Source organism: Momordica charantia, unplaced genomic scaffold (assembly GCF_013281855.1).
Source record: "Momordica charantia cultivar OHB3-1 unplaced genomic scaffold, Mcharantia_2.0 BLBB01000104.1, whole genome shotgun sequence".
Classification (NCBI taxonomy): domain Eukaryota; kingdom Viridiplantae; phylum Streptophyta; class Magnoliopsida; order Cucurbitales; family Cucurbitaceae; genus Momordica; species Momordica charantia.
Genome location: NW_028275260.1, coordinates 10,669 through 29,635, shown reverse-complemented (window position 1 = coordinate 29,635; position 18,967 = coordinate 10,669). Strand labels below are relative to the sequence as shown.

The following is an 18,967-nucleotide window of genomic DNA, read 5'->3' as shown; positions in this document are numbered from 1 at the left end:
TGGCGCTTTGCAATTGAAAAAAAATAGTTTTTGGAGGAAGGTGATAGCTTCCATTTATGAGGATTCACATGGTTGGACGTCTTTGCCTTTGCAAGGGTCTTCTATTGGAAGACCTTGGATAAATATACAGAACAACCTAGAGGTCTTCACAAAGCTCACCTTTTTTTAAGTTTCAAGGGGAGACTTAGTGAGATTTTGGGAGGATAGATGGATTGATCCTTCTCCCCTTTCTTCTTTGTTCCCCGATTTGTACAACCTTTCCACTAAAAAGAACCATTCTGTGGCAGCTTGCTGGGTTACCGAGACTTCAACTTGGGATATCGGGTTGAGAAGGTCTTTTTGATAGAGAGATCGATAGATGGGCTTCTTTCACTGACAAATTAGAAGGTATGGTTCCGGGCCAAGGCAGGGATCGTTTATGGTAGAAGGCAGATAGTAAAGGCTGTTTCACAACGAAATCAGCTTTTATAGCTTTGACGACTCCCTTCCCTAAATTGAACACGACCACAGCTTCTATGATTTGGAATTTTAGGGTTCCAAAAAAGGTGAAATTTTTCCTATGGACTCTCTTTTATAGGAGCACAAACACAGCCGAGAGAATACAAAGAAAGCTCCCCCATTGGACGCTCTCCCCTTCGGTTTGTGGTCTCTACCTAATAAATTCAGATTCGATGGATCATATTTTCATCCACTCTTATTTTGCCACTCGGGCTTGGAACTATATGGCTTCTCTTTTGGATTTTTCCTTCTGTCTCCCTAAACATATAGATGACTTCATAGCGAAAGGATTTGGTGGGGTGGCGAAAGCTGCGGTCCTAGCACTGTGCAGCGAGGGCTCTTCTTTGGTATCTTTGGAAAGAGAGAAATAGTAGACTTTTTTAGGACAAATCTATCCCTTTAGATTCTTTTTGTGTGAATACAAAGCATACAACTTCTTGGTGAAACTACCGTCTTTTTTTTATTTCATAGGATTGGAAGAATGCGATTGTATAGTTCTCTTTGGGGAGGGTTCTCTCTACCCTCCGCCTTTAGGTTGTTCTCGTCTTTTTGGACTCTTTTGATTTGAATGCATTCTCTTTGTTTCTTATTAAAAAAATCATATTCTACTATAGTTTAATTAATATAAAATCAGGGAAAAGAAAAGAAAGTAAGAATATAACTTATTTAATTTAACTCACATGTACAGAAGAGTGGGTCTGAGTGAAAAGAGAGAGGAGTCTAGCCCAAAAAAATAGTACTTTCAAATTATTTTAAGTTTAAATTTTTTAGATTTCAGCTGGCTTCCAAAATTGGGCCAAGGAAACAACATTTTCTTGGCGTGTCCCAAGTGTTTGAAATTAAAATAAATAAATAAATAATCGGACACTTCAAATTACATGTCGGACACATATCTGGAGCATGTCCAGATGTACCCATGTCCGACACAGATATTTCTCCTTATTTATCGTGTCAATGTTTTATAGCGTTTAGCCACCCGATCCACGTATAATCCGATGACCCAATCCAACCCAACTCAAAAATAGGGTTGGGTTGTCTACTTGATCTAATTCCATCGGATAGGAGAACCCTCTAACCTGACTCAACCCAACTCGTATACACCCCTAGGATGAGGATAAGAACTTCATTAGCCCAGAGTTAGATCTAACCAAAAAAAATGCACTTTACTCCTTCAAAATACAGTACATCTACAAATAATTGCTCAGAAAATACAACCGGTACAAGGAATGATACATGCCAGAACATTTGAATCGTTTCCTTACACAAGCAGAGCAGCAGAAACCCCATTCAAGAAAGATGAAGAAAAAGGAAAAATGAAGAAAAAGGAAAACAAATTTTGGCAACCTTCAAAGTGTGAATGCCATTCAGCTAACAAGGTGTCTGGGAGACTTGTTGAACATACTGTGCCACATGTATGCTCTTGAAAGCACCATCTCAAGCTCTTGATGGCTCCAATTTTGAGTTGGAACATGCTGGAGAAACATCACCAGTTCTTGGAAATCAAGTTTCTGTAGCTCATCAGACCACTGAAAACAAAGGAAAACCCAATATTATAGCAGACACAACATCTAGACTGAAATTTTTGAACAGAAACAAGTCAAGCAGCTAAATATGATATTGCCCTTCATTTCATCCGTTGAAGAGTTCACTCAGAAACCTCAGAACCTTGAGTGACGCTTCAATAATGTAAGCCATTGAAAGAAACCATTTATAACACTTTCCTTCCAAGAAATAGTATCAAAACAGAGGTTCTTTTTTGAGTCTTAACATGTCACATGAAAATACATTCATCGAACCAAAGAAATTCACTACATATATCGCTGCCAGGGAAAAAAATCTATCATAAAAAGTTTGATGTCCTTACTGTCAAAAGAAAACTGGCAAATATGTAGACAAGGAAATCTGGCAACGAATCCCCTTCAGCAAGATAGGTATCCCATAACCGGGTGACAAGATGGAAAGGAATCTGATGCAACAAAACAAAATCATTAACATTGCATTTATAACTGGCAAGGCACAAAGTATTTGATACTATTGGCTGTTTTTACCCTCCTAGTGGACTGATGGGCTCTATTGATTACAGAATGTAATATGGTTTAAATCTCTACCGAACAGAAATAACAGAAAGGAAACTACAGCAGTATATATTCAAATGTCTTGGCAGACCTCACGTATCAGAAGACAGTTGAACCACCGAAAAGCGAATTGAAGAAATTCCAGACCTTGCTCCTCCATGTGTCTTGAAACAGGTTCTGGCAGAATTAAGGAACATAAGTGATTGGTTAATAAATGGCTTATTCAAATGCTCTAAGCTGTCGGGAAGATGAATTGTAGGAAATTCAAACAGGTGGCTTCTACAAAAGAGTGACAGAAAGAGAGATTACCATCAATCCTCCTAACGAGTTCCTTCAACTTAAATACAAGCCTCTGAATTCCCGGTTGCGCAAACGTGTAATGATCTTGCATACCATCAAGTAATTTCGATAGACACCAGTAGCAATCTGCCTCGATGTTTGTGATCTTTTCAGGAGATAGATCAGAGATAGACCATTTCTCAACACCACCTTCCAAGTATTCTGACAAGAAGACGACTAAAAATGGAGTAGCAAGATCATTTATTCCCTGGACGTATCCACTTGCAGGATGCCGAATGGCCCTGGGTTGAAACCAATTATGTAAATGAGATGCAATACTGATCTCTGCCAGGATCATTATACACATAATAACTGTGTCGTGCAATGCTCCACATCTTGGTCATGTCTACTTGTAGAATAACTAAGAATATTTTACCCAATAAATAACAATGACTCCATTTGAGACCTGGATTTCTCAAGAAAGAAAACATAAAGTGATGTTTGGCTGACCAGAATGAAATATTTCTTTTTTAAATGTGAAGAAAATATATTTTCATATTTCCCATTTGGTAAACTTTTAAAACCTATTTAATTTTAATTCTTAACAAACTCACAACTTTCCAACTATGGAACTACGGAACTATTATTCATTTGTTATCATCTGATTTTAATTAGCCAAAATTTCATTCCCATTACAAACGAGTGAATGACAAAAATAAATTTTAAAACATAGCTTTCTATTACTTTTTGATCAATTTGTAGAACATAGTGTGATCAATATTATAATACAATATACCATTTATTTTAACATCAAGAATGAAACATATAAATTTTAATACTTCAGTGAATTATGATAAGAAATTCAAAAGATAAAAACGAGAATTGTGGTGCCTCATGAAAGTTCTCAGTTGAAATTTATGTGGCCTTGGTGCCAGGGATAAGAGGTGCGTTATTAAGGTGTAGTTTAGAAATGACACTGAACAACTGTCCTAACTCAATTATTTCAAATGTTGAGTTCTCAAAATAGTCTTTAACTTTGAAAATAATGCTTTAGGATTGTTTGTAAAATAGCTCTATGCTTTCTGGAACAAAAATTCAGCACAAACGTATTTAAGTAAGTGTTTCTTAAAACTTAAAAGTTGTTTTCTCTTCTTTTCTTTTTGCATGTCATTTCGGATAACCCATTTCTTGGGAAAGCAGAAGTTTTTCTTCCTTATAAACTTGTGGACTTGGGAATAGTGATACCAAATACAAAAGTCCACACTTTATTGGCGTTGTCCTGATAATTTTTTCAAAAGGTTGTCATTAATGTGACCACCAAGGATTATAGGATGATTAGCCTTACTACTGTACCATGATTTTGCTGAAAGATCAAAAAATGTTCGCCTCACACTATCAATGATTTTCAATCTGCCTTCGTCAGATCTTGGATCTCATTGTCATAGCCAACAAGCTTGTGGATGAGCGGAGGAAAAAGAAGAAAGAGGGATGCCTTGCTAACTTTGACCTTGAGAAAGACAACTATCTCGGACATTGATAATTTCTTGATGCTGTTCTCTTTATGGAGCATGATGGACAAAGTGGATTAGAGGGGTGCCTTACTTCTACATTCTACCAACTTCTTTGTCATTCTTAAGGGAAATTAGAGAAGAAAGATTGTAGCTTCAAGGGAATAAGAAACAAGGAGACCCCGGCCTCTAGGTTGCATATGACTAGATGTCACTCAAGAGCTGTAGAGGTTAATTCAGGGACTGATAGGGTATGGGTATTTGATAGCTTTATTTTGTGGGGTTTCCTCTACCCCGGCCTCTAGGTTGCTTTGGCCTTTTATATTTTTCTTTTGTGTATATATGGTTTCTTACCAAGAGGATACACAGCCATATGGAACACATGTCCAAAGAAGAAAGAGCTTTTTCAGCAAAAGACAGTATTCACCAGCCGTAATGCGGTCAAAGGCTCAGAAGGCAGGCAAAAAAATTTATGAATCAATGAAGTAAAAGTTGTAGACCAGGGAATTAGGTCAGAGAGGAACTACGAAATACTCAATGAAAAGGAATGAGAGTGGATGAATTTTTTGAGATGGCTGAGTTTTAGTGCTCCGCAGGGTGTTCCGTATATCACCATGAGGTCCAAAATATCAGTATGTAACTTTTGACCACATCAATAAAAGCTAAGTTTTGTTCCAATGGCGTCCCTATCTAAACCATTATGTAATTATATCGGATAGGAAATGCTATTAGGATAGAACTAGAAATATTATTAGTGTATTAAAGGTATATTAGTAATTAGTTAGGGAAGTTGGAAATTTGTTATAAATAGGGTCGGGAAAGGATTGAGGTAGGCAATTGTTTAGTGTGGTTTAGACTTGAGTAAGAATACTCGGGACCAAATTCCTTAAATTACTTGGTAGTTATCATTTTGTATTTCTTTCATTATCAATATATTTCCTTGGTTCCTCTCAATAGCTTGAGGAGATTTTCCTAACCTCCTAATAGGAAAATTGATACTTTGTATACAAATAAATAACTAGATTGATCCTTCATATGTAACTGCACGACATCAATAAAAATTAGTTACATTCTCAAAATAAATAAACTTTCCTATACAACAACCTGGTTCTGAAAAAGATTCCACTCAACATCCTATTAATTAAAGAATATAAAAAATAACAATAATAACTTACATAGGTATTAGTCACTATCACCTGTCACGAAAAATACTAATACTGACAATGCAAGGCAAGGATAATATCTCACCAAGTATAGAGAATACGCTCCAAGGATTTCTGAACTTGTGCTTGTTGAAAGAAAACAACATCAGGTACAGTTCTAGGACAATCAACAGCAATCTAGCGAGAAAGGAAAGCAATTTTCAAGGACTGTGTGGTAGAACTAGAGAATTGAATTATCAACTTCAGCACTAACATGGTAATCATTACCTGGCGGAGCATGTTTATTTCATCGTCAGAACGTTCAGTATCAGGAATGTCATAGAACTGTGCAACACTGTCAAGATACTCAAGCCTCTTTCTTCGTAGAACTCCCTCCTTTCTATCTGAATTAGGTGGTGCATAGCCCTGTTGTCAGTGCATATTTAAATTTTGGACAAGCAACTAAAGGATTCTATCAGACAAGTCCAAAGTTAATCAAAGTTCAAGCTAGGCAAATCTTTGTGTAATTTTCCTTCTAAGCAAGCTAGATAACTATCACAGTTGTAAATTGCAAGGAATCTGGTAAATAATGTTCACTTATAATAAGTTAATAATTTCATGGACACAAAAATAACCCCAAAGTTACAAAATGCTTTATCTGTTCAATGGCTTATAACAGTTTTTGAAAGAGTTCAAAAGAAAATCCTGGGTTATTCCCCTAACATGTGTCCTAGCTGCCCTTTCTCCAGGGGATGGCTTATATTCAGTTGTGTATCCCGAAAATATAAGCGGTTGGTTCCTTGACATTCTTTTTGAATGCTGGTGAAAAGGTAAAGCTAGAATCTTAGGGTAAAATGCTTCGGGAACTCTCTTATGATATAAATAATTAGAGAATGTTCAGAAGATATACAGGCCTTTGTTAGACCACCAATCATGAAAGTGTACTCCAGGGAGGGCAAAAAAGGAATGTACCTTCTACAAGTGAAGAAAAGATTGCACTCCAGGAATAATTCTTTCATCTCAAAAGGTGGTAGGCACACACTTATTCAAACCTCCCTACCTACTACCTTGCACTTTTCCCTATGCCCTCAAAAGTAGTAAACACTTTAGATAGCCTCTTTAGAAGCTTTCTCTGGAAAGATAATAAGGGAACCCCCGGTTTACACTTGGTCAAAAGGGACATCACACAACAGCCGCTTCTCGAGGGGGGATTGAGCCTTACCAACATGAAACAGAAAAACAAGGCCCTTCTTGCAAAATGGATGTGGAGGTACCCTAAAGAGAGGTCGACTTTGGCATAGGGTGATTGAAGCAAGGTATGGTCGTTCATCATGGTCCTTTAAACCTATAACAACTACTCTCCCATCTGGAAAAGGCCCTTGGAAAGCGATTCTCAAAACACAGAAGCTGGTTTTCGATCGATTGGCATATAAAATTGGTAATGGCAGCAATACTCCATTTTTGACTGTTCCTGGTTGATCAATGAACCTCTCGAACAGCATTCACCTCTCCTCTTTGCCTTATCCATGAAAAAAGAGGCTTCCATTCGAGACCTTTGGTCAGCAGAAAACAGATGCTGGAATTTGAGCTTAAGGAGGAACCTAAAGGATGCAGAAATTGTGGAATGGGCAGCTCTCTCACATAAGCTCTCTACTATATAATTGACTACGGAGACTGATATTCTGTTGTGGAAACTGGAAACAAATGGCATCTTTTTATCCAGATCTCTTATCAAAGACCTCACTCATCCAGATCTGGATCCCACGCCAAGACTCTATGAAGGCATTTGGAAGTACTCTTGTCCAAAAAAAGATGAAAATTTTTCTTTGGGAGACCAGGCCGTCAACACCTGTGATAAGCTCCAAAGAAGGATGCCTTACATGGCTCTCTCTCCCCAATGATGTGTGATCTGCCAATCCAACCTAGAGACACAATAACACCTATCTGTAAATTGCCAATATGTAGGCGATTTTTGGAACTACATCCTAAGCACCTTTGGATGGTCCACTGTCTTACCAATGAATCCACCACTCCTCCTAGAAGCTACCCTTTCAGGTCACCCATTTAGAAAGGAAAAGAAACTTCTTTGGCTGAACTTCATTCTAGAATTCTTTTGGATCTTATGGAGAGAACGAAATCAGAGCACCTTCAACAATATTTCTCTCACATTTAATAGATTTTTTGAGGCTATAGTCTTCCTAGTTATTACTTGTTGTAAATGCAATCCATTGTTTCATCACTATAGCTACACTTTCCTTTTAGCCAATTGGAAGCACTTCATGTAATCCCCTTCTAGGACTTTTGTAATTTCATACATCAATGAAATTGTTTCTTTCAAAAAGAAAAAAAAAAAAACTTCTACAAGTTAGTCATGTAGTATCGTAACACAAGTAGTTACTTAAGGGTGGGATTCAAAATATGAGTAGGTAAGAACAGGTTGTGTAGGGGGATTAGAAGGAATATAAGTGCAAGTGTTGTAAGGGTAGGAAGAGCCAATTGGCCCTTCGAATTAGCCAACAGATATTTTGTACTGTGTGTTGAATTCGCTTTGTAACCTCCCCCTGGGATTATTATCTAAATAAATACCAATCAGCCTTTTCATAATTTTTTTTATATTGTGCTTTATGCAGCCTCAAACTGAAGGGCCCTCCACAGTTATTTTTTAGGGTACTAATGCATCTTTGAGAGTCCTATTAGAGGTATAGAGGAATATTAGTTTGTTAGTATGAAGGGGTAGTATGGTAATTAGAATGGTAATTAGTTAGGAGAGTTGTTATAAATAGGGTGGTAGGGAGAGGTGGAGGATATCTTGGAGAATAGTTTTGTGCGAGGAACTTGAGAGAGTTCTTGGGAGAGAGATAGCCCTCTCGAAAGGCTATCGGTATTGTAATTACTCTTTTGTACTGCAATATAGTGCTCTTGTTAGGTTCTTGTATTTGAGATCCTAACAAATTGGTATCAGAGCAAGTTCATCCTGACCATGGATCTCCCATTCAAGACCACGATGAAGTTAAAGGAAATGTTTATAGAAATGAGGGAAGATTATGCGTCGAGTAATGAAAGAAATGCAAAAAAAAAATGCAAGAAAGGTTTACAATTAGAGAGGAAAAAGAGAGATCGAGGAAGGAAGAAGCAAGGAGCATCCGAAAGAGCATTTGGAAGCAGGGACGAAAGGTTGCTGGAAGACGGCGATCAGACCCAAGAGTGTGGATTGGAGTTCGATGGAAAATCAATCAAGGTTTGGGAATGTCGTTGTACAAGGATGCCTCGAGAACAGAGAATAAAAACTATCCACAAAGGAGTATGAAGAAGCTATGGAGGAAAGGAAGAAGGCAACGACAAAGAAGATGCTGCAGAAGTAAGAATGAAGAAGAAATCAAATGTCCAAGAAGGAAGGGTACGAGTCCGAAGATGGATGAATCTGATTTGCACAGGAGTTTTTTGATGAGGAGTTTTTTGATGAAGAGGCAGAAAAAGAAGAGAGAACGAATGTCGGGAAGGAAGGCTCGGATGCGAGATCGACGACGAAAATCAAAGATAGGGCGCAAATCAAAGATAGGGCACGAGAGAATGGGGACGGAGGTTGGATGCCCGAAGGGAAGCCGGCCCTTGTTGCTTCTATAGCAAGAAGCAAAAAGCCGAAGGGGAAGGGGTTTTAGTACCGGTGAAGCTCGGGGAGAGTGGAAAATCATGACGAAAATAAAAGAAAACAGAGAAACGGGACTGTTGGAAGGCGTTGCCAGCTAATGCAGGAGTGGTCGGGGGGTGTGGATGGAGTTACAGGAATGGTGGCACCGTCGCTTACATTCCAAAACGGGAAAATGACATAGATAACCTAAAAAAGTTTTTAGTTTGCTCAATTGACCTCAATTATAAAAATTGACTCAACTGACCCAATTTTAACTTTTCTGACATTTCAGAGAGTATGTAATTACGAATATACCCTCGAATTAATTAAACTACAACGAATCTGGCATGGAATCACGTAGGTTGGTGTAATTAAAACCATGGGCGACACTTGATTCATGGCCATGAATTTATTAAAGTACCACCAACTTATTAATTTCCCACCAAATTTTTGTATTATCATTAAATATATACCCACACATTCGCACAGATTGCAAAAAATAAAAGTATATTTCAGTCCTTATTGTCCTCATGCACATCTTTCACCTTTTTTTGAAGAACTTCCATACCTTTTCCAACATTTTTCACATCTTGAATACCTTAAAGGAAGTCAATTTTTCATCTTTGACATCTTGAACGAGGTTAGTTTTTTATTGGTTCATAATATTGTTTTCGATTCGTCTAGAATATGATGTATGTAGTTGGAGTGAATGAAATTTCTGAAATTTTATGAGTATTTTTGTGGGTCAAAAGTTACGTAAGTCAATGCTCGTGGTACGAGCGTGAATTTTATTCTGTCGAATTTCAATCCTCGTGCAAATTGAACGAGGATATTGATTCTGTCGAATTTCAAGGCCACGACCATGGCCGACCATGAATTTGGACAGAACGTAAAGTACATCTAATTCACGGCTGTGGTCTTAACTTTCAAGGCCATGATAAAACAAACAATTTAACCACGGTCAAACCTTGCTCATCAGTTGTCTTTCATGAACACCACGGTCGTGGTACTATTTTTCACGGCCATGGTCAAACTAACAATGGGCTAGGTTATTTTCATGGCCATGGTCAAGCTAACAATGGACTAGGTTTTCATGGTCCCGGTTTGACCATAAGGACTGAAACATTGGAAAATTGACTTCCTTTAAGGTGAAAAATGTTGGAAAAGGTATGGAAGTTCTTCAAAAAAAGGTGAAAGATGTGCATGAGGACAATAAGAACTGAAACATACTTTTATTTTTTGCAATCTGTGCGAATGTGTGGGTATATATTTAATGATAATACAAAAATTTGGTGGGAAATTAATAAGTTGGTGGTACTTTAATAAATTCATGGCCATGAATCAAGTGTCGCCCATGGTTTTAATTACACCAACCTACGTGATTCCATGCCAGATTCATTGTAGTTTAATTAATTCGAGGGTATATTCGTAATTACATACTCTCTGAAATGTCAGAAAAGTTAAAATTGGGTCAGTTGAGTCAATTTTTATGATTGAGGTCAATTGAGCAAACTAAAAACTTTTTTAGGTTATCTATATCATTTTCCCCTTCCAAAACACTGAAGGAGAAAAGAAAGGCTGCATAGGTGGGGTGCCCTATTTGTTCTGTAGACAAATATGCTAAAGGGAATGGGCTGAAATTGGAAGGTGCTAAGGGGAATGGGCCGGTATTGGATAAAATGGTTGAGGCCCGAGACTTATCAAAGATAGAAATACAAGATGGGCTTTGGGCTAGGATGTCCTTGATTTTTAAACCTAAAATCTAAACTAACTCTAGCGGCCACTTCACCATTTTTCCCCCTAAGCAGCAGACCTCCCAACCTACTCCGCCGCCGCCCGCCGCTGATCGCCGACCGCCATCACCCGCCACCAGTGCCTCCTTCGTCGTCTGCCGCCGCCACCATCTGCCGCCCGCTGCCACCATTCGACGTCAACACACCATTGCCGCCATCGTTGGTCGTGCCACAGACCGTCGCCGCCACTGCCCCACCTAGTCGCACATCGTCGGATGCCCTCAGGAAGGAGTCAGAATCTAGGGTTTTTATTAGTTGCTATTTAGCCAAACTTCTAGTTTTGTGGTGTTAAAAGCCATTTTGTTTTACACACCTTGAGGACAAGGTATCTTTAAAGGGCGGAGTAATGTGAGAGTCCTATTAGGTGTATAGAGGAATATTAGTTTGTTAGTATAGAGGGGTAGTATGGTAATTAGAATGGTAATTAGTTAAGAGAGTTGTTATAAATAAGGGTGGTAGGGAGAGATGGAGGATATCTTAGAGAATAGTTTTGTGCGAGGAACTTGAAAGAGTTCTTGGGAGAGAGATAGCCCTCTCAAAAGGCTATCGGTATTTTAATTACTCTTTTGTATTGCAATATAGTGTTCTTGTTAGGTTCTTGTATTTGGGATCCTAACAAATCCTCTTTGATTTACCTAAATTGGAGGTATTCTGTTTAAATTCTAAATTTTAGGTGATGGAACACCTTGTCTCCTTGGCCTTAAGGCTGTTTTTGAGTTCCTGTTCTCTATCACCATCAGTGAAGTGTTTCTTATCAGAAAAAAAAAATAAAGGACAGAAAAAAATGGAGAAAAAGCACCTTAAAGTAAATGCCATATATCAGAACATCGCTGCATTATCACCGAAGGTGAGCATGATAGTTATAATGATGTGCACGCATCAACAGCACAAGTAAGAAAAATACAATGAACTAACAAAATACATAGACCAAAAAATTGTAGTAGAAAGTTATGAGAATATGGACTTCTTTTATACCTCTTGAGAGAAAAATACATAGGTTGATGGCCTTTTGATAGGGCTATTCCTTTCCTAAATTCTCTACCCAAACATGTATCTACCTCGTAATCTCCTAAGCCCACATTAACTGTAATCTCCTCACTTAAATAAACTAAATTTTCTCCAACAAACTCCATTTTTTCATAGAACCATCCCAGTGATCCCACATACTAACTCGCAACTCACTAGTCCCTAATGGCTGACACGGCCCATTGTCCCAAAAATCATCATCTGCTCAACATGCCAACAATTCCAATTTCCACTTAACTTCTTTTTCCCCAAAACTTAACAGTGCGAATCCCACCCAAATGCCAACCTTAATAACAATTAAATGAACTCCCAATATGCTGAAACTAGAAGCCCATAAGAAGTGGTCTTCATCCAGATACTTAGCAGTTATTTGGTAATGATCGGCTTCAACCAAAAACCCACACCAGCACATCTTTCGAGGCTTGGGCACATTTAAAATTACTTTGCAAATGAGTGAACAAAAACACAAAAATTGGTGGGCAACTCTACTAGGTAATGATATGAACATGAAAATGGGACTGAAATGTAGGTCGAGTTGGGCCATTTTCTGATTGTGCTACATGGATATCTTGCATGTTACATTCTTGTAAATGCATGCAAGGATGGTTTATGCCTAAGTGATGGCTTTTCAATGAAAAGAATAAGAGGCCATCTCATATCTCCCAATTCAAGTCATGCCCTAATGGCCAAAGTCTAGCTGTGACTCTGAATCCTAATACTGCTATTATCAAGCAGCAAAGCCATCTCACCAAGAAGGAAAAACCCAAACCCTGTTGCAGCATCAAAACAGAACTTCAAGCTTTAAGATCCTCATCTGGTTGTTTTTATAAATCTTCTTGATTGGTCTCCCTACATGCTCCTAATCCTTCTGGCAGTGATCCCTGACCATGCCACGAATGTTCTAACTCCTAATCATCCAAGTTCTCAATCATACAACAAGATTCGAATGGATTGGTAGGTACCAAAACCCAATCCACAATAATCCACCCCTAATCTACAGATTTCAACTTCAACCCAACCCAGTTATCACCATCTACCAAATTTTGTATCTTTTCATGTTCATGTCACTCAAACTTGCATAGAAATATTCAGCCAAAAAATAATCCTCCCATACTTTGATCGTTCCTATTTCAGTACTGGTTGTTGATGGGCTACATGTGGCTGCTTCACCTCATGACCTCAATTTCAAAACCCTTATGACCAGGCCTAGCTTCATCACCAAATGGTGTTTGGATTTCTTCCCCTCGCAAGTAACTTGCATACTAAAGCCCATAGTTTGGCACAAATTCACCTTCATTAAGTTTTCTTCCTCAGTAATCTGGCCAATTGGGGCTGTGTGATACTTCAATTCTAGCATCTTTCTCTGAAGTTGCTCCAACTTTATGAGCACGGTCTACTTTTTCTCTTCCCAGATGAATGTTGTGTAATGACTACCATCTTTTTTATTTCTTGTCTTGAGAAATTTCAGTAACTTCAATTTTGGCCTTCAAACTATCCAATCTTGCTTTATGCACTTGTCTTCCACGGCCATAATCGTTGTGGTAATACCAATATGTGAGTAACCAAAAATTGAAGTAGAAGAGTAAGAAAATATAAAGTTCTTTGTATAACTGTTAAAGAAAAACATAAAAGGTTGATGACTTCCTTAGGCAAACTATCCCTCTCCCACGATTCTTAAACCCAATATTTGCCTACCCTTCGTATCTCCTAACCCACATTATTTATAACCTCCTAATTTTAAAAAACTATACATCCTTCCAACGCATTCAAACTATCCCATATAACCACCCCACATCCTATTCATTCACTCTGATATTAATTAAACTCTGATCCACCATAATTTTATTTGGTTAAAGTAATTGATTCTTTAGGGGTTTCTTTCACCCCTAATCATGTTCATATATACTGGATTTCCTCTTTTCACAGAAATAATACAATAAGATAATAAAAACTCTTATTCCTCTGCATTCAATTCCATGAAATAAATGGTGTCATCCTTTCAAGAAAACATCCAAACTCAGCCATTCATTCAGCCTCATTAAAACTCAGTCAAAGTTTAAACTGGCAGCACCTTAATATTGTTGGTCCTATAGTTCTTCTCAACATATCGCAAAATTGGCATCAAAGTCAACTAGATTCATTTTTCCATGTAATTTCAAAACATATTGAGTAGATAAAGGCATATGTTCCACAAAGATGACCTCAACCAGGGAAGAGAGGTTAACAAGGTGAATGTCAATTCCCAGATATATGTTAACAACAATATAAGAATAATTTTTTCCCAATTCATTATTTCATGGCTCCATATCATTATCTTCCCTGAAGAGTATTTCTTCAATAACAATGAATGCAACATCAACTAGCACTTACAGTCTTATCCCCTGAGAGGTTAAAACCAATTGTTAAGGTAAGGCGAGGCAAGTTTGAGAGTGTCATCTATAATTTTGAATTTGGAGGTTTTGGATCTTAATGAGCAAATGAAACACTCGCTATGGAGTATTCTCCTAGATTAGAGTCTCTCACTCCAGTGACGAGTAGTAAGAAAAAGAAATATGCCAAAAGGGAAAAAATTCAAAATGAAGTAGAGAGTTGGAAAATCTTATTTCTGAGGTAATTATGATAAGAGTAAGATTGATAAAAACTCATTAGGGTGTAAAAGTGATTCTTAAAAGGTCCTTGCTTGGTTTTAAAGTGTTCTTGGGGACTTCAAGTAAAACAGAATATGTTCATTTTTCAGTCTCTTTTTACATGTTTTTACGTGTTGTTCTTGCATGCACAGCTTCGGGGTTTTCCTAAAAATATGTTGAATCATTCTTTCTTTTCTTATTTTTATTGAAACCATTGTAAAATGAGATACAAAACTATTTAAGTTTCGAAAACTCAAATTTAACTCAAGGTCCACCAAGTCTACGTAACTCAATACCAAACAGCCACGTAAGCACTGTTGAACCAAGTCTACCTTGAGTTTAACCCAAGGTCCTACTCCCCTCCCCCACCCAATGAAGGGCCATGGTTAGATTTGACGAGAGAGTTATGGTCTAGGCACGAGCCCCTACCCTCTGGCATGCAGACCCTCGGCCACACATGCTAGGAAACTCAGTCGTACGCGAGCATTTCCCAACACCAAACACATCCTGGCATGAGCCTTTGGTTTTGAGTTTAAAGTTCTTTTTGGGGATTTATGATCAAAAGGACCACTTTTAATGGAAAGGAGCTCTTTGGGAATGAAAGTTTTGTTTCTTATTTCTTTTCTCGGTTCATGGATGTCGTCCATTCTGTTTTGCATTAGGGTTTTCTTAATGTTGTTAGGATGCGAATTCTACGTTTTATCCATTCTCTTTCTAGCCCTGGGTGTGTGTATTTTACTCCTAATGGGATGTTGTTACAATGTAAAGGATGGTTGTAACTTTTCCCAAATTCAGTGTAAAGTTTAGTTTCCCTGGAAAAAAAACAAACAAACAACATATTTTTTAAGCTATCAGAAAGTTTTTTTAAGCAATCAGAAAGTGCAAATAAAAAACAGCAACTTCATCCTTTCAAAAGAAAATTAAAAGAAGCAAAGAAGAAAAGAAAAGGACAAATAAACATTAAGGAGTTGTTTAGATGTATTTTCCAAATTTTGTTTCAAAAATCGTTTTGCAAACTAACTTTTAAAATTATTTAGAAAGATATCATTTATTCTTCTATATTCATTTACATCTTCTACGTATCAATTAAGAATTATAACACATTGAAATCAATTTCTACTTAAACATACAATTAATGATTTTATATAAATAGTTAATTCAGAAAACAACAAAGAAAATAAATGATAATTTTGCTCCAATTTTCTACTCACTTCCATATGAAACCTGTTGTTAGAAATTATTTTTCAAACACGACTTCAGTGTTAGCTCAAAAATCTCTAAAAATTGTCAATGTTACCACGATAGAACTCTGAAGTTAGAAATCATGTGAATAATATACCATTAGCAGTTCCCATTTCAGACACACGTATATAAATATTAACAGTTAGCAGTAGCACCATTACTTGAGAATGTTTCATCAATCAAAATCTTCGATAAACCTAAGTTCAATAAGTTCTCTAAACAAAAAGGGAGGAAGAAGAAATCCTGCTTTTTTATCACGCAATCAGAAATTAAGAAGTCAAAATCAGTATCTATCCAACTTACCAGAAGAAGCCTCCATATATTTGGGCGCATATATGGCGGAATGCCACTCCAAGCTAGCTCGCGCAACTTGTCTACATAGTCAAATAAAAAGGAGAGAATTTACATCCATGTTTTTTGCAGCAAAACGGATCAGAAACAAAATTCTACTTCTTAGAGTTGGTTATTACCTTTTTTTCTCTTTTATTTATAAGAAAATGAGATTTTATTGAGATAAAATGAAAGAATATACAAGAGGTATACAAAAAAACAAGCTGGACAAAAGGGACCAGCCTCTAAGAAGGGATCCCAATCCAAGAGAATGACACGTAATAACAAAAAGCCTTCAAGATGATGAAGATTATTTAAAACTATAAATATACATACCTAATATGATTGTTGGCCCCGAGAGCAGCTTTGTGAACTTCATGACCCTTGCAGAATCTGTTGCTCTAGCACCCATTATTGGCTTTTGGATTTCTTTAGCAACATCCTCAGGAATAGAGGTTAATGATTTTGACTTACTAACAATAGTATTATTATTTTTAATCTGGACATCTTCCTATATTGAAAGAGAGAGTTTCACTATAATGTGCCTTGTCATCCAAAATAGAGGTTGTAACCAAAATAATTTGAAAATTTTCAAACCATAATCACCTCCACAAATTTGGCAGTGCGATCACTTGTACCAGTCTCGTGATCCGAGAAGCTCCTTGAATAATTTAATGATTTTTGTGATACGCTTGAGGACTCGAGTGAATCTGCTCTTCTAGTCAGCAATACTTTACCAGGAATACTGCGGCCTTTAAGCATCCTGCATCAGAGATTCTAGATGTATGATTAAGAATATGATAAGAAAATATAAAAACAGAATCAAAAGCTCAGGCTCATAGCATATGATGTCAAAAGAAAAGCAAGTGTTTCTACAGTTACCTAACCATGGGATCAATTAGTGACATCTACCGACTGTGAAAGCTTTAAAAGCAAAGCATCTAACAAAAAAAAAATTAATTAAATTTTTAACAGGGTAGCCTCCACCAGGTAAGTTTTAAGGAATTGAAGCACTTACAAAGTTACAAGATAATTATCAAACTTCTGTCACTCAACAATCAAAATCCAAAGACTTGGGCAGTCTGCCACAGTTCCAAGATTAAAATCCCCCAATATATTTTCTAGCAAACTGGCATTAGAACCTAAAAAAGTAACTAGCAACATAAATTTCCAACTACTGAGCTCCCACACATTTCCCATAAGCCAAATGTAAAACGGCATCGAACCCAGATCGCATCTAAGCCGTAGCTCATACATCAAGATCTACAGAACCCACGAAAATTTCCTCAACAATCTATCTAACAGAGGCTCTGAGGATCAAAAGCTTACACAATTGTGGAACTGGAACCGACGCCCATGACGAGAGTCAGGAATTTATTGAGCTAGCCGATTAAGAGTGAAAAATGACATCCGGAAAAACGATCCATTATTAGAATTGGGAGTGGGATTTCAAATCCAACGAAAATACAAGCAAAGGATTGAGAGATTTGGAAAGAAGAATTATTGGGAATTGAGATTGGTACCCTTGTACATTTCTGAGGGTCTGATTGAATCTGGAATCGAGAGTTGAGATTGTATTCTCTTTTCTGTGTGGATCTTCACCGCCGAGACTGTTATTGCCACTATTCTTCATATTCGCTCAACAGAACCATGCTCCGTTTGCCCCCAAATATTTCCCCAACCCCCGACCGGAGAGACAATATTATTCGTAAATAAATGCCAATTTCCACAATAATTTTCAACTTTTAAGCATAATCTTTCCTTTCCTCCACATTAATTTAAATGTTCTTCGATTAAACTCTTGGATTTTAGTTTGATGTACTGTTAAATACTTTGAATAATTGAATAGTTTAGCCCATTAATTTTATTTTTAATCTCTTTTTTCTTTTATAATTTCAATGCAACGTTACTCGATATATTTCTTGAACGGTAACCATTACTTTATATTAAAAGATTTGTGTTACGGGTAAAATTTATGTATATAATCAAAGTTATCACTTTTTAAAATAATATGACCAAAAACAAATATTTTAAAAGTACGTGAACTAAAATGGACCACGTTCGAAAATACATGAATCAAAATTAATATTTTGATAATACAATAACCAAAATAAACAAAAACTCAAAGTACACATCAAAATAGTGTTTTAACCATACTATTTTTTTAGTTCAACGTGCCAGTGGAGATTCGAAACTCGAATATGATTGGCCTAAATTTTCACAACGTTTATTTTATTTCTTAAACTTTAAGAAAATAATTATTTTAGTCTGGCTTTATTTTAACTTTAACACATGGAAAATATTACTTCCTAAGTGTGTATAGGTATTTGCCACAACATAAATGAATGACATGAGGTATTGGAGGAGTGGATATTAAGTGGTAAAATATGCGTAAAAAAAGTGGTAAAATAATTGTATAGACCAAAATGTCGCATGATTAAAATAGGAACTTTAAATTAGAAAATCAAAATTAAACAAATAAATGAAAGTTCCCATACTAAAAATAAGATTTGTCTATAAGTGGATGGATAATACACTTTCACCGTAATAACGATTTATACCCGATATTAAATCAACCCAAAATTGATATCATGTTATAATTCTATTAAATTTAACCTAATATTTAACGATAGAGACTTAATTGTAACTAAATCGTTACTTTGGTGAAAGGAGAGAGGCCAAATGTATGTTTGATCAAACATTTATTACCACATAGTCTTAGATCTCTTGATCTTTTCGACGTGGGATCATTAACATGTCCTTCAAGATGGTGGTTCTTTTAATCTCACTAATCTCGGTTGAATCTCTTTTTTAAACTA

At 36.8% G+C, this 18,967-nt stretch overlaps 1 protein-coding gene across 4 annotated transcripts; it reads right to left on the bottom strand.

Annotated features, from left to right (window-relative positions):
• Nucleotides 1-1,642: 1,642 nt before the first annotated feature.
• LOC111015205 (uncharacterized) lies at nt 1,643-17,872 on the bottom strand. Of its 4 annotated transcripts, none has more exons than XM_022290158.2 (11): nt 17,672-17,819; nt 17,478-17,530; nt 16,755-16,911; nt 16,485-16,659; nt 16,122-16,192; nt 5,791-5,928; nt 5,609-5,700; nt 2,883-3,154; nt 2,665-2,750; nt 2,363-2,464; nt 1,643-2,024 (listed from the first exon to the last, which is right to left on the bottom strand). In XM_022290158.2, the coding sequence occupies exons 2-11, from the start codon at nt 17,504-17,506 to the stop codon at nt 1,863-1,865; spliced, it is 1,284 nt and encodes a 427-aa protein (XP_022145850.1). In that variant the 5' UTR covers nt 17,507-17,530; nt 17,672-17,819; the 3' UTR covers nt 1,643-1,862. The 4 variants fall into 4 exon arrangements, with proteins under 4 accessions (XP_022145850.1, XP_022145851.1, XP_022145849.1 ...); XM_022290159.2 differs by lacking the exon at nt 17,478-17,530 and adding an exon at nt 17,031-17,089 and having other exon boundaries at nt 17,672-17,799; XM_022290157.2 differs by lacking the exon at nt 17,478-17,530 and having other exon boundaries at nt 17,672-17,872.
• Nucleotides 17,873-18,967: the final 1,095 nt, after the last annotated feature.

Coding starts and splice junctions, on each gene's coding strand:
- LOC111015205 (XM_022290157.2), bottom strand. CDS start 17,781: ATGAAGAATAGTGGCAATAACAGTCTCGGCGGTGAAGATCCACACAGA. Junction 16,660..16,754: donor GCACTGCCAAATTTGTGGAG/GTGATTATGGTT, acceptor CTTTCAATATAG/GAAGATGTCCAGATTAAAAA. Junction 3,155..5,608: donor GAGCGTATTCTCTATACTTG/GTGAGATATTAT, acceptor GTTTCAACCCAG/GGCCATTCGGCATCCTGCAA.